Below are 15422 nucleotides of genomic sequence, written 5' to 3'. Positions count from 1 at the left end.
GAAGTTGTGGTGCCCATCCCTGGAGGCACCCACGGCCAGGTTGGACGGGGCCCTGGGCAGCCTGATCCTGTGGGTGGCAGCCCTGCCCACGGCAGGGGGCTGGCAATGCATAGGCTTTAAGGTCCCTTCCAACCTAAGCTATTCCACGATTCTATAAACACTCACTCCAAAAATGTCAAAGTTCACCACCAGCATGGCGATGCAGTCTCCCCACGGTTCCAAGCGCTAGTGAAACCTTCCAGTTGCACTAGACAAACACCAGCCCATCCTCATGGTGCTCATCAAGTCCCACAGGGTGATGAGCACCCTGCGAGTGTGACTGCTGAACTGCCAGACTCGCTATGCTCAGACCATCGCCCAGCACCACAGATACTGGAGAAAGAAAAAAAAGACAACTCCTGCAACTCCCTGCTGTTAGCAGCACCAAGACGACACAGCATATGTTGTGCAGCTTTTCTAGCACAATCCTCAGCTTCTAGCTTCTGTACTTCAGTTCCTTGACAAGGATGGCTTCCCAGCACAAAGGCTAGCTGGCACAGGCAGCAAGAGCACAGCTTAGGTACAAGTCTTGTGAATCAGCCACAACATTTCTGGGCATTTTTGGAAAAAAAAGAAATAACAAACAATCATGGGTTTGTTTTTCTCACCGTTGTATGGGATACATATACAAACCACATAAAGTGTAACCAAAGCAATACAGCTGACAAAAGGCATCTCAAACACCAAGCAATACTTCAAAAGTCCATTTTCCTCCTCTTCTATAATCTTCTATTGTCACTTTTACAAAAAACACAGCACCAACTTCAACAGATAGGCAATATTAAAAGCCAACTGGCAAACTAATGTTTCCAACACTTTCTCCTTCATAGCTGTTTCCATGAGACAAAGAGAAACCTTTCCAAAGCTGGCACAAGCTGATTAAGACACTTTACCCTCCACACCTGTTGCAATATGCAAAAAAAAGCAGCCCTCAAACCTTCCATTAAAGTTACAGCCTTCCTAACTGGACTCTCACTCCACAGGTGGTTGCTATGCACACTCCAGTGGGTGCAGCACTTGGTACATCAGGTTAAGAGCAGCAACTTACTTTTCAGCATCTTCTTCTAGTTCTGTTCAAGCTCCACTTCTGTCACCTTTCCTCCTGAAAATCCTTAGCACTCTTCTCTCACATGATAGATTTTCCAAGCAAGGCTGTAGGGGGCATGCAGGACCTCTACACCCATTTTGCTTTTTTGTTACAAAATGTGAAAAGACATGAAGTTTCGCACTTAACCTGCATCTGCTGGAGAATACAGCATGCTCATTTTTCCTTTCTGATGAGCAACACTGATGAGCTGGTATTAGAAGCCAGATGACAGACAAATCACTATTTCAGCCCATCAAAAGAAGCATGTCTTCTCAAACAATTTTCTTCTTAAAATAAACCTAGCACATCAACTGTGTGTGAAGCATCTTGGTATCAAGCACATCTTTATTTCATTTACAAAGGCTGCCCTATGCCCATCCTGACAATTTGGTGTGCAGAACCTCTGACAACCCATTAAACCAGCCTGGAGGTGCACGGGCAATGAGGATTCTCCAGATACAAGCTTTGTGCTTCCAGGAGGGAGGCAGCATTCCTCCCTGCCTTCCTCTGTTACAGAGTTTACATGGGGGTCAGAACCAGCAATGTGCAGGGGTGGGAGCAAGTATGCTGTCCCACTATACACACAGCAAAGGCAGGCATTTGCTCCTACCACTAGGAGTAAAGGAAGAAGCCCTTCCTTACTCATCCACAGACAAAAGCAGAAGGCAAAATAACTACTCTAACACCAATCCCCATGTAGAAACCATTTCCTATGGAAACAAAAGATAATACATAGAAACCATTTCCTATGGAAACAAACAGATAATACAGACAGGGAAAGAGCTCTTGATGCTGGACAAATCCATCACACATGTATATCCTGCTCCCAAAGACAGCAGGAAGAAGGGCTGCTGAGCTGCTCCTCCTTCTGCTGAACACTCTTTGCCAGGATGCTGGAAAACACTGCGTGGGGTGACTGATGGCCCTACAGATAAATTTCCCCAGCCCATTCAAGTATGCACAGAATGAGATTCCTGATGCTGACAGGCCACTCTTCTAAAACCTGGAGGTGGATCTTTAAAAAAAAAAAAAAAAAAAAGTCAATAAAATTCTTTCATGGGACATGGTCAAAATACGAAGCTTCAGCCCCATAAACCAAGTACATTAAGGGGGAAGTGGAAAGGACAGTCCTTCCCCTTCTGCAAGGGGTTCCCATGCTGACCGAGCTCACAAGCGAGAGCATCACAGCAGATACAGCCCTTTTCTGTGACTCTGTTCAACATCAACCCAGAGTAACCTTTAGGACAACTGCAGGACTAAAAGGAGCACGAAGCCTTGCAGACTGGGACTAGAGAATCTAGACGAGCAGATAGGAAGGATCCTAGACAAGTCACACTTAAACAAGCATGGCTGAAAGGAGCACTGCTTAGCTCTACTTTTTGTGTGCAATCATTGTCCCTTAACAAACACTAGCAGGCTTGAAGTTCCAGCAACACAAAAGCTCTAAGAAAAACCACATTGGGATTGCTGAGATTCCACTGGTAATTTTAATGGTATGTGCTACATTTTTCCCCCTGCAACACTGCCAGAGGTTCCCTCGATGGATCTGCTCAGCTGAATTGCACTTCTAGGAGCTGGTCAACAATATATAGGGGTTAGATGGATGGGCACGTCGTGCACATTTGCTAAGTGCATTTCCAGCTCCTGATGGGAATTCCCAAGCAGATGTATTTCCAGTAAACAGGAAAAATACCAGAATAGCAAGTTACTGCTCTAACTTGCATTTGGTCAAAACCTGCTTCTATCTCCACTGCAAGATGTTTCCAACTCCTCTTCAGACACAAGCACGGACACGGGGAAAGCCAAGTGTTCAATTCTCTGGAGGGCCTTTATCATCCCTTTGTTGTGTCAGTAACGCTCAGTGCTGCACTTAGTAAGAGTGGCTTGACAGGTTTCAAATGAAGCCAAAGATTCATTAACAGGCAATACATTAGGGGAACACAACTACCAGCCACTCAAGTGTCCTTTATCAGCTCTGCAGGTCCTGGACAGCCTGTGAGCACCTTAAGGTCAGGATATTCCTTCAGCTTTTTGTGGGATAGGCCAAAAGAGCGAAAAATGAGTGCTCATACCAAAAAGAATAGATTTAGCCAACTTCAACATTTCTCCTCAAGTCATGCCATGTGTGTAAAATCACAGCTCTGACAAGGTGGTTTGGGTGCAGGTTGTTGGGTTTTTCTTAATTATTTGTTTTAAGAAGGTAAGCTGATCAACTTTAAACGGGATCCTTCATTCTGTCACCACTGTGAGCAGCCAACTTTGACATCATTAAAACACTGACATGCCTTTGGCTGCACAGGGAGAGTGCAATGTCACAATCTTAGAAGCATTGACTGATGTTAGCCCCAGAATATTTCTACTGGGTAAATATGACCATTTTGCAGATGTAGACCTGAGGCACAGTGAGAACGAAAGCATGGGATTTACAAACACATCACGCCTACAGCATTTTTCCTGTTACTGGGATCTGGAAAGAGCCGGCACGCACAGCAATCCAGCTGGAGAGGCTGCGCAAAGCTGCAGGAAGTCCAAAGCAGACTCAGAATTGTGATGCCACAAGGTTACTTTTCCTGCTTATTAGAGAGTACTTCAAGTCACGAAAACATGAGGGTTTTTTTCCTGAACTTCCTTCAAAGAAATGTACCTTCCCTTCAAACCCTCCATTTGCTTTTTCAGATCATCCAAGAAATATTCAACAGCGGGAATGAAGGGACCGCAAGGCAATACCACCAGATGTCCTGTATCAGCTTCCTCTAATGTGAATAGCCTAATGATACTGTGTTCCCATTAACATCAACTATTATAAAGTCAACGACTACATTAGTCGCTTTGTATTTTCAGTAACGGAAGCACAGGATAAATATAACTCCATTGTTTGGAAGGAAAATAAAGCACATAATCTAATGAACCATTTTGCAATAGCAGCAACAACACAAACAAGAAATGGGCAACAGGAGGGGCAAGCAGCTAGGAGCAGTCAAAACTTCAAAGGCAAATTCAGCATGGCTCTCCCAAAAGCCCATGTTCTTCAGCAGCATTCACATTTGGGAACTGGCATCACTGTTTCAAAGTCTCAGCTCCTCCTTCCCAACTGTGGATTTCTCCTATAAAAGAGCTCAGGCAAGGAGCCTTTTCAGTCTGCAGTATAAGAGCAAGGACTTATATGTTGCAAAAAAATAAAGCCAGAAATAACATTCCTCTAGAAATGTCTTAAGTCCATTTAAATTGCATCTACCAACAGCTATATATATATATATATATATATATATATATATATATATATATATAGTACATGCATATATACATATATAGTACTGCTCCTGAGGGGAGTCGGAATGCATTTAATTGGTACTGTTGCACCTAAACAGATCGACTAGCATACTGCTTTTTTAAGCTCTATCTTCAAATTCAAATGAAGCTAGTGACACAAGAGTGCTTTTCACAGCTGAAATATAGTTTAATTTTGCATAACAAATAGTCCTCAGTTCCGCCAAGTTTATTTGCCAATAAATTCATGATCTACGTGCCAGAAATAAAAAAATAAAGAGAAGAAAAACTGCCACACAACAAGCTCAGGGATTGCTGCATCCTGTCCACCTGAATGGAACAGCTGAATATAGTATTCAAAATACTGCAATGTTATCAAAATTATTTAGGATCTAAAGTAGAACGTTGTGCCAGCTTTCCTCTAACAATATTTTCACCCCAGATTTCCATAGGTTTTATCTTTTGTTTTGCAGATAACAAAAGAACACTTAAATGCTCAAGTGGGCCAATTAATTCTGAGCCAGTATTAGATCCACGGTGCTGAGCCTTGCAGAAGAATGGCTCAAAAGCTGAAACTCAAATCAACCACTCCAGAACATACTGTTGTTTTTTTTTAAACAGCCTAGAAAACCCTTTTTTTCCCTGAGTAAAAAGTCTTTCCTTTCAGTTCTTCAACTTTCCATCATTACTTTCTGAGTTAGGGAAATAGTGGCAAAAAAAAAAAAAAAAAAAATAAAACAATTTAAAAAAAATTACAAATTAAATAAATCATTTTTATACCAAAGATCTTTTAACCAAACAAACTTTCGTTGCCGAAAATCACAAGAACCAAAACCCAAGGGAGCAACTCATGAAAACAGGACTTGTCTTAGTTTAGTTTCAAATCCTAAAAATAGGGTTTTGGCAGTGGAGGAGGCTGGCTGTTCCACTTAGGGCTTTCACACTGTCAGCATCACTCACACCTTTCAAGATTATTGTCAGTTCCTTGCTGCCAAATAACCACTTGGAATAACCGTTCAGGAGGGAACCTGCTCAAAAACCTCTTTCTGTTGCTTACAAAACCCAAACACGCACAGAAGGAAGACACAAGGATGAATTCCCTACCTCCAGTTCCGTCTCCCTCCGATTGATTACATCTGTAGATTGATTGAGCTTTTCCAGCTCCCCCTGAAAAAGAAAGAAAATGCTGAATGTGTCTGAAGAAATCTGGGGGAAATGTTTCTGAGAACAGTCAGTTAGCATCCCCACAGAAAGCTCACAAGGGCCGTGGCTTACATATTTAATGAAAACAGGAAAACCTGAGGCACTTTGAACAACTTTGCCACCGGTCTTGTATTCTGCATCCTACAAGAAAAATAATCAGAGCAGCTCTACTGCTTTAATTCTAATAGGGCTGTGCATTTCCTTTTCTGGCCTATTGCTCACAATCAAAAATAAACGTCAAGTACAATAATTTCTGTCCTGTTCGTCAAGGTAGCCAACATCTGCTACTTTGCACAGATACTCCCAAATATATTAGCATCACATCGGTCTGATCACAGGAGATACAAGAAATACAAGGAAAACATCGTGCTCTAGATTTTAGCAAGCCTCTCTATAACACAACCAGTCAGTGGGACAGACGACGATGTTTATTAAGCCTGCCTTCGAGCCAACATTTTGATCTCTAACAGCAAAAGCAAAGGTATTAAATCCTCTGAATAAACACGTACTGGAGGTAAAAGTAGAGGAGCCCTCCCCCACTCTGCGGGGCTCCTCACGGCCAGCTGCGACGAGCCGCGGAGCCAGACCCAAAAATACCCGCCGTGCCCGCGGCACGCAGCAGATCGCGGTTTGCTTCGGGGGAGAAAAAATTCATCTGTGAAAACGCGACAGAATAAAAAGCCTCCCGAACGGCACTGACACAGAGGAAACGCCAGCTGCCATTACAGCTTCTCCTAAACAAAAACTAAAACGGCACGCCATCTCCTCCCGCACCCCGTTCCCATCCCCGCGTTTCGGGGTGCCGGCCCCACTCCGCAGCCAAGGTCACGGCCGACGGCAGCCGGGCAGGGGGCCGCACGCCGACAAAGAGCCGCCCCGAGCCGCTCGCGAATAGCGCCGCGTCCTCCCCGCGCGCGGGAAGGGCGCGGCCGGGGCTCCCTCACCTGGATGCGGGGATCCACCTCCTCCTCCTCGGGCCGCGGGGCCTCCTCGGCGGCACGGCCGCGCCTGCCCCCCGGCTCCATGGCGGCTCCCGCCCGCCGCTGCCCGCTCCGCTCCGGCTGCCGCTCGGCGGCCACCTCGGCGTGGCCCCGCCTCCGGGGAAACCCCTCCCTGCCCGCGGCCCCCCCCGGCCCTTTGTGCCTGGAGAAGGAAGGGAAAAGGATATTTCCCAATTCTTTCCTTTATTTTTATGCCCTTTATTTTATGTTATTTTTCTTTTGTCGTTCCTCCCTGCCCCGCCGGGCACAGCAGGCCCACGCACGTCCACTGCGCGGAGCCGAGATGAGCGATTTGAGGTGCTGGGGAAACCAACCACACCTCGCACCGCTCCTTTTGCCCCCTTCTTTTATTTCTCTCCTCTTTCTGCAGGCTCTGCTGGTGAACTTGCAGGAAAGAAAAGGCAAGAAAAATTGTGTGCTTCCAACAAACGACAAGCAGATTCCTATGGCGTGGCAGCTGAGCAAGAAACGGTTGCACCGACTGGGTGCTGCGGGACAGGCATCCTGACTGCACGTCCTTGCATTTCCCGTACAAAGCAGCCCCTTGCAGAAGCGCTGGGCCCCAGCAGCTCCTCCTCAAGCTTTCCTCAGGCCCGGCTGGGATCCCTTCTGGGGGAAATGCCGTTTTAAACACGAGGCTTCTCTTCCCTTCTCAAAGTAAAACCCGTACAGAGATTAATAGTCCTCCTTCCCTTTGGTGGATGACAGCTCATTTCAGATCAGTGGGGAACATCTCTGCCTTGAAAGTATCACTTCTTAATTTAACCCAATCTCTGTTACTCTCAGATATATGGTGTGATTTGGGGGTGGTTCTCTGCAGAGCTAGGAATTGGATTAGATGACCCTCATGGGTCCTTTCCAACTTGGGATAGTCTGTGATTATGTGATTTTAGAAGATTCCCCAGAGACAACAACAATAAATAAATAAATAAATAAATAAATAGCTCTTATTCTTGGTGACAGTGCTTCCTTTGACAGATGGAAAATCAAAAAAAAAAAAAAAAAAACAGCAAAGCACAAGAGGAGAAAAAATCATGTTCCTAAGGTGACAAAGGAGGGGGAAAAAAGTATTCAGGCTCTTCTAAACAAACTAAAGTCTGAGAGATGGGATGCCACCCAGACTAGTTTGAGCAGTGGGCCCAGGTGAACTCCATGAGGTTCAACAAATCCAAGTCTTGCACCTGGGTCATAGCAACCCTCACTATCAATGCAAGCTGAGGGATGTACGGATGGAGCACAGTCCTCCCTGGAAGGACCTGAGGGTACTGGTGGGTGGGAAGCTGGACATGAGGCAGCAATGTGCCCTCCCAGCTCAAACTGTATACTAGACTGCATCAAAAGAAGCATGGAAAGCAGAGTGAGGGAGGTGATCCTGCCCCTCTGCTCTGCACTGGTGAGGCCTCACCTGGAGCACTGTGTCCAGATGTGGAATGCATCATAGAAGAGAGACATGAACCTGTCGGAGCACATCCAGAGGAGGTCCACAAAGATGATCCCAGGGATGGAACAACTCCCTGTGAGGACAGGATGAGAGATCTGGGGCTGTTCAGCCTGAAGAAGAGAAGGCTCTGGGGAGACCTGAGAGCAGCCATTTCATATCTAAAGAGGCTTGTAAGAAGGAAGGGGACAGGCTCTTTAACACAGTCTGTTGTGATAGGACAAAGGGGAAATGGTTTCAAACTCAAAGAGTGGAGATTTAGATTGGATATAAGGAAGGTTTTCACATTAAGGGCAGTGAGGTACTGGCACAGGTTGCCCAGAGATGTGGTGGATGTGCCATCCCTGATGACATTCAAGTTCAGGCTGGACAGGGCTCTGAGCACCTGATGGAGCTTGTAGGCATCTCTGCTCATTGCAGGTGAGTTGGACTAGATGACCTCCAACGGTCCCTTCCAACTCAAACGATTCTTTGATTCTGTGCTTCTATGAAAGCAACTGAAAAAAAAAAAAAGCAACATAGAGAGGAAGAAGAGAGTGGCACAAACATTTGAAAAGATTATAAACATACAAAGTGACACCATCAAACCAAAATAATCAAGGAAAAGAGGAGGTGTTGCAAAAATGCAGATGGGCTGTTCACATCTTCATTTCTCACAGCAAAAGGAACCACGTAAAGAAAAATAAAACATCACCAGACCCCAGTGGCTCGTTTTTACTGATTGCCATTAAGGGAATTCAACGTGTACAAACAATGCAGAGCTCCAGAGTCCCAGGGTCTCTCATGTGGCTCATGTGGTTCAACATCCAAAGCTCTAGTCATCCTAGAAACCACAAAGAAGCTTATGGAAGGGTTAATCCTGGCAATCCTACTGTGGAAAACACAGCCGTGTAGAAGAGCTAGGGTAGCTTTGTTCCGTTTCTCCAAGACCCGGGTGGTCTGAGCCATTACACAAAAAGCACTGCTTGCTACTGAGGCACCAAAATGTTCCTACATGGGCTGTGCTCTTCCCAAGGGATTTCTCATGTCTGAGCGAGGACCCCATTCTTCCATTGCCACTGTGACAGCCCCAGAGATTATCAGAACTCAAATAAAATCAAGCCAAATCTATCAATCTGCTACCATTGTGTCAGAGCAAGCTGTTTCTCTCCTCTTTTGTGCTTGGAGTTAGTGTACTGGGAGAGCTGCCCGCACAGCTTGGCTTTGTGCAAGAGATGGTATGAATGCAGAGTCCCTTTCCCTGTGGCTCTGAAAGCTCACGTGCAGCCCCGAGGCTGCTGAGATTGGTTTGTATCAGACTAGTGCATCAAGGAGATTCATTTTCAAAAAATTGCTGAAGAATGCACAGATCACAAATTTGACATCACTAAGGCATAAACAGAAAAATGGCCTTGAGGGAGGAATTTAAAGAGAAAGGGAGACCACTCAGAATGCACGAATATCAATAAAAGACTCAATAATGTTATTTGCATCATTGGTTTTCTCTGTTCGCCACGAATTAGCTTTGACTGAAACCACTGTCTCATGCAATGGGCATAGAGCCCCAGGATTGTGCGAGCAGCCCTCCCGCACAGCATGTAGGCAGGGTCCATGCTCCACTTAAGCCAATACAGCACAAGACATCATCTGCAGATGATGGCATTTGGGTATTGCTTGAGTCATGAGTCATGAGTCATCTCATCCCAGCAAATCTCCTACATGATGTGTCAAAAGTAAGAAACTTCCCCCCAAAAAAGACAGCCAGTCATGCTGACCTTTTCACTTCCCTCACTGGCCCACCATGCACAAAGGCAGCTGAGTAAAGCCTGCATGGGTTTGACCAAGGCAGCCTGCGCACTTTCTCCTACATCAATATTTCAAGCCCTGGTCTGAAGCACTCAGTGTTTAACTATCAAGCAAGGTTGGGGCAGGAAGGAACAGAGCTCTCTTTCACTGATGGATTCCGGAGCAGCCACAGTGGGGGACCAGCACTGAATGATGAGGCCAGGCTGTGGCTCAACACAAGTTACTTTGGAGGTGGTACAGCTCATCTGAAAAGCACCAGTACAGGGAGAGCCACGGTCCAACTCACTTAAACAACTGCTTTAATCACACCAGGCAATGCTTCTGTGTTGTGCAACACAACAGTTGCTATTTGGGGCACAATCTTTATCATTAATGCTAGATGTGGAGCACAGAAACCTTTGGGTGAGGGCCACGTTCTGGCCAAACAGCAGTCTGGCTTTCAGGAGAAGCTGCTAGATAACCCGGTTTTTTGGTCCCACAGAAATCCTCAGAGTAAAGACAGCATTTGTCAGGGAAGAGCTGGAAACTTCAGCACGGGAGGAGTATGGAGAATTTTCTCCCTTGTTCTGAAGGATGTTTCGTAGACTAGGTATTACATCAGCTGATTAGACACTGGGGAAACAGAAGTCACATTTTAAATAAAATCAGCTGGGAAGAAGTATGTGTCAGTGAGGGACCACTTGGAAAAACATATTAATGACTGTAGTTAATTTAGCAGGGAAAAAAATATCCAAGTGAATGGATAGTGAAATTCTACATACGTCTGGTGATGGTATGTTTCCAACAGATTTCAAGGAAGGGTTGGGATGGGCTATTTTGTTGTTTTGATGTGTGGTATTTTTCTAGCCTATCTTACATTCAAATTTGTGCTTATACTGTCCTCAAAGCTTGCTTCTGCCCAAGCACTAGAGGGAAGAGCTTAAAACACAAATCAAAGCTGCATCTCCTTCCTCAGAAACAAGTTTTACTATCTCCTTTTTGAACACAGATAACATATTGAGCAAAGTTCAGGACTAACTGGCTCATATCTGATTACTGAAGACACATTCGTGGTTCCTGGAAAACCCTGTGGAGAAAAATTACTAAGACACAGCCTTGCTTACAGAATATTGCCTCTGTTTTCTCAAGGGGATTGGAAAAGTGGTTCTGCTCTGATAATTCTTCAGCTTCTGTTGGTTATGATGCCAGAGGCTCATTTCCCATTGGTCTCAAATATTGAAGCATCATTGCAATTTAAGTAAACTACCATCAAATAAACACAGAAGTATAAACAGTCCAATTCTAACAAAGTACATCCAACTTGGCTCTCAAAATACACTTATGGGCATAAAATCCTCTAAGTAACTGCTACAAACTGAACTAATCCTGAAGACTGCTTTACTAATTATACACACTAACTTTGACAACATTACACCATGTATTAGTTTAGCCCAGAGAGTTCTCACATAAAACAAAGTCACCATCTCTCTCTTCTGAACTGCAGCAAAGACACTGCTCTACCAGCTTTCAAGCCCCATATGCTTTGCTACTTCTCAGAAGTATATTGTGCATGTTGGAAACATTTTTTAAGCACTAAGTAGGATCTCGCCCACAACCCCAGTACATTTAAAGATCTGGTTCTCCAAGACTTAAATCTCACTGATAAGAGGCTAAGCCCATGCTTTGTACTTGAAGATACAGGCTGCATTTACTGAAGGTTTTAATACTCTGTGTATCCAAGGAATTTAAACACTTCAGAAGTGGTCTGGCTTTTTCTCAATCAAATTATCACAGTTCTATATTTCCAACGTTTGCAGCATGATCTCACTCTGCATTTTAGGAAGCGCTAAAAATCAAGCATTCTTTTTTACAGCAGCACATTATAATGCAATCACCTTACGAACTTGCACACAAACAGTGAACACAAAGATACATTAATGGGGCTTGAGCATAGCACACACACACACAAAAGTGCTATTCCACCTACAAGGAATGTATTTAAAGAAAACGCTACATCCCAAAACGCCATTTAGTTCACTTCTTTTTAACAAGCATCGCTTAAGGATGAATAAAAATACCCTTTAGTCATTCAAGGCTACAAAGAAGGGAGGCTGATTTAAAGAGGTACAGTCTACTTTCTAGCCATGCTTAGCCTAGAAACTTTCAAAAAAAAAAAAAAAAAAAAAAAGCTAAATATATGTTAACACAATTACCTTCTTGGTCAATTTATACTGGATATACTTTTGTATCCCTTTGTATTAGCTACTTTTCTAATTACCATGAAACCTGATCTGGATGATGCTTTATACAGAGCGTGAGTAAATATATATTTATATAAAATTTGCATAAGCGTTACTAAATATACAGTACATGACTAATAGCTCGATAGATGCTTGCTGCAGTTTCGTAGAGAATCACCTCCACCACAGGACTTTCTTCTCACCCAGTCTGTCCATGGCCAGGTGGGTGGTGTGGAATTTCCTACTGGAAACCCACCATCACAATAACACTGTGTCTCCAGAGAAGAAAAGGAGGCCCGCTGCCCAACTGCACAAAGTACAAAGTGTGCTGCTTTTACAGGTTTAGGAAATAGCACAGTAACATGAGACACCCTTACTTGTCATTCAGCACCAGATACAAAGAAAATCCTCTTTACGATATTTTATACTTTAACAGGGAAAACTCTACACTGCATTCTATTGAGTTGAACATATTCCCTGCCCTGCCATCTGCTGTTCTCGTTAAATAGCCTCCCATCAGTTTCAATGGGGACAGATCAAGTGCAAAGGTGTACATTTGTATGCAGAATAGAATTTTAGACAAGAGGTGCCTTGTGAGAGCCAACATGAGCTGCAAGAGCCATTCTCCTCAACTCAGCCCAATAACCTGATAATGCTTCTTCAGTGAGGCAGATACAACACTGCTATTTGGTACAAAAAGCACCCACCTCATCTTTTATTCTTTGTTCTTAGTCATACATGCAAACCACATTAAAACACTGATTTAAAGAAGGATCTATATTGCCCAAACAACATTAGCCACATTCATTTTTCCAGTACTTTGCTCAGTGTTCAGACTAATTAAGTATTTGTACCTACTGAACTATATTAGTAGGTACATCACTGATGGATTTAAAGGATAACATTCCTTCACTGGGAATTGCCACCAGCTCACACTGCTCACGATACTGAATGTAACACCAATAGATTAATACAGAAATCCCTGCAAAGAGGCAATATGAAAATGCAAGGGCAAACCTAAAATGCTAAGTAGGAAAGATTAGCAGGTCAGGTTCTGCATATTCACATGGCTAGTGTATGTCTGTGAGACGCACAAATAGTTGCTGACAGCTTTGTCAACTCAGCCCTTACATGGGATGGCTGCTTCATGCACTCAGCACAGAGTACACGGAGTAGTCTTCCAACTCAACAAAAGTAGTCATTCAGGTATCAGCTATGCAGGTAAGCTTATTTCTTGTTTTTCTTTACAAATCCCACATCTTCATGGTGCTAATTGTTTAAAAATAAGGAAGCAGCAGGGATATTTAAAGTACAAGGTGGCCCAGATAACCACAGAAATACTGAAAATAAGCTTCCAAACAGATAGCCGAGTAGCCCAGATAGCTACAGAAAGGCAGAGAGATTTGGGACCTTGTTATTATCACAACCAACTGATAAACAAAAAGAGAAGGGAAAAAAAAAAAAGGGTTTGTCTATAGAAATAAAAGTCAGGGACTGGCAACCAATCAGGAGAACTCCTACTTCTGAGTTGTGGGGAAGGGTGGGCAGCCAAGAGAAAAGCAACTGGGCAGCCCAAGGATAAGCACAGCCTTTCCACAGCCAAACCCAATTAACAAGGTATCAAAAGTTCTTTGCACAGTCTCTTTGCTTCCTAACCCAATTGGGCTGACCCATAAGCAGCAACAGGAGAAACAAGAAATGTTTTTCCTACCACTCTCTTTAATATTCTTCATAGGCTCATTACAGCCTTATTTTATAAAGTATCTAGATACAGAAACACTTGTCAGTGAAAATTTGATTTTCAGGTCTACAAGATTCCCAGGGTCCACCCCTCAAGTGTCTCCTTCCTGCCAGATACGTATGGAAATCCAAAAGCCACTGAAATACTCAGATACAACAATCCCTATCACCTTCATAACAGTAAACTGCTTCACATGTACAAAGAATCTTTGCCCTCTCTCCATCGTTAACAGTGAGGTTTCTGCCCTCAACCTACCACCTGACAGAATCACAGTCTTCAGTGCTTCTCGTTACATAAAAATCAAGCAATTGAGCACATTGTGTGTAGGAGTGAAGCAGATTCTGTTTCAGCACTCAATGCTATACTTCAAGGTAAGAGGCAATGATGATCTGCATTCTCTCTTAGAACATCCCAAGTTGGAAGGGACCAACAAGAATCAATAGGTCCAACCCCTGGCTCCACGCAGGACCACCAAAACTTAAACCTAGTGTCTGAGAGCATCGTCCAAATGTTCTTTGAACTCTAGCAGTTGGAGCTGTGCCCACTCTTCTCTTGTGCAGAACATTTTCCTAACACTCAGTAACCCTGCCTTTAAGCAGCTCTACAAGGTTACCACTGTCCCTTGTTCCCACCACCTCAAGTATCATCAAAATGTTTTCCTTTATTTGTCCCTGTCCTTCCATCCTCTTTTCTTCTTCTTCTGACCTCCTCAACTTTATAACTTGGAAACCCTTCTCTTAGAGGCAGAATTTTCTACTTGCTCTTCCCAGTTGAGATTTCTCCTGCCACATCCCCATTTTACCCCATCTCTTGTTCACTTCCTCACACTTTAACCTTCCACCATAACATGATCTCAGCAGTACCCTACAAGCATGGCAACCCAGTCCTCAAACTGACTTTCCTCCATCAGACACAGATCTCTCCACTGCTTCTCAGGAGGACAGCCTTAAACCAGAGGCTGTTAGATGCCCCCCCAGCCACCCACAAGGAAAGGGAGGCAGCAGAGAAAAGACATAGCATGAGCTCTGCCAAAGTGAAAGCAAAACTGCCCACTGCTTTGGGAACTTCTGAGGACTACTGCCTCTGCAGCTTGACATTATGTCTGGAAAGCACAGTATGGATACACAGGAGCCAGGAGCAATGAGGATTTCAAAGCTTTGTGTCAGAGCATGGGTCAGATCTCCACCAGATGAGGAGCCCTATAATCAGGATAAACGATTTTTAAAACCATTAGATTGCAAATAACTGTACCACATGCTTCTGGTCTTACTATAAGCTGGACTGTTTCAGATTTTCTCCTTCTACCAAGAAAGTGTAGACCAGTTCCAGACCTAGGTTTAAGAATATTTCTTTAATTCTTGCTTAGCCTTTCGTCTAGACTGTCTTTTTTGAAGTGCTTCATCCTGGCTTCATTTCACACCTGCCAAAAAATGCAGGTAAGAAGGAAAGTAATTGAAAGCTTTTGCATTGAACAAGCGTGTGAGCATCATCTAGTCCTTGTATGCAGAAGGATTCACATATCACAAAATATTCTGAGAACATAATTGACATGCAGCTATTCTCACGAGCAACTCAACCAGAAAGATTGATCTCCCTTCCTGGGCACAATCCCAGGAGAGAGTTCAGTGTACTGAGCACCCTT

At 44.0% G+C, this 15422-nt stretch overlaps 1 protein-coding gene and 1 long non-coding RNA gene across 2 annotated transcripts in view; one reads left to right on the top strand and one right to left on the bottom strand.

Annotated features, from left to right (window-relative positions):
* The window catches only part of SH3BP5 (SH3 domain binding protein 5), a 42031-nt gene extending 35351 nt beyond the window's left edge, over positions 1 to 6680 (bottom strand). The window contains exons 1-2 of the mRNA XM_052696716.1: positions 6541 to 6680; positions 5498 to 5560 (exon numbers count right to left, since the gene is read on the bottom strand). Coding sequence (XP_052552676.1) covers positions 5498 to 5560; positions 6541 to 6621 — 144 coding nt within the window. The 5' untranslated portion in view covers positions 6622 to 6680. The remainder of the gene's footprint in view (positions 1 to 5497; positions 5561 to 6540) is intronic.
* Positions 6681 to 6686: 6 nt separating this feature from the next.
* LOC128087314 (uncharacterized) lies at positions 6687 to 7617 on the top strand. Its single transcript, XR_008209784.1, has 2 exons — positions 6687 to 6894; positions 6968 to 7617. It is a non-coding gene; the product is annotated as an uncharacterized LOC128087314 (long non-coding RNA).
* Positions 7618 to 15422: the final 7805 nt, after the last annotated feature.

The sequence above is a fragment of the Tympanuchus pallidicinctus genome, unplaced genomic scaffold (genome assembly GCF_026119805.1).
Source record: "Tympanuchus pallidicinctus isolate F22 unplaced genomic scaffold, pur_lepc_1.0 scaffold3, whole genome shotgun sequence".
In the NCBI taxonomy this organism is placed as follows: Eukaryota; Metazoa; Chordata; class Aves; order Galliformes; family Phasianidae; genus Tympanuchus; species Tympanuchus pallidicinctus.
The sequence above is the reverse complement of the archived record's forward strand: the minus strand, read 5'-3'. Positions and strand labels throughout refer to the sequence as shown.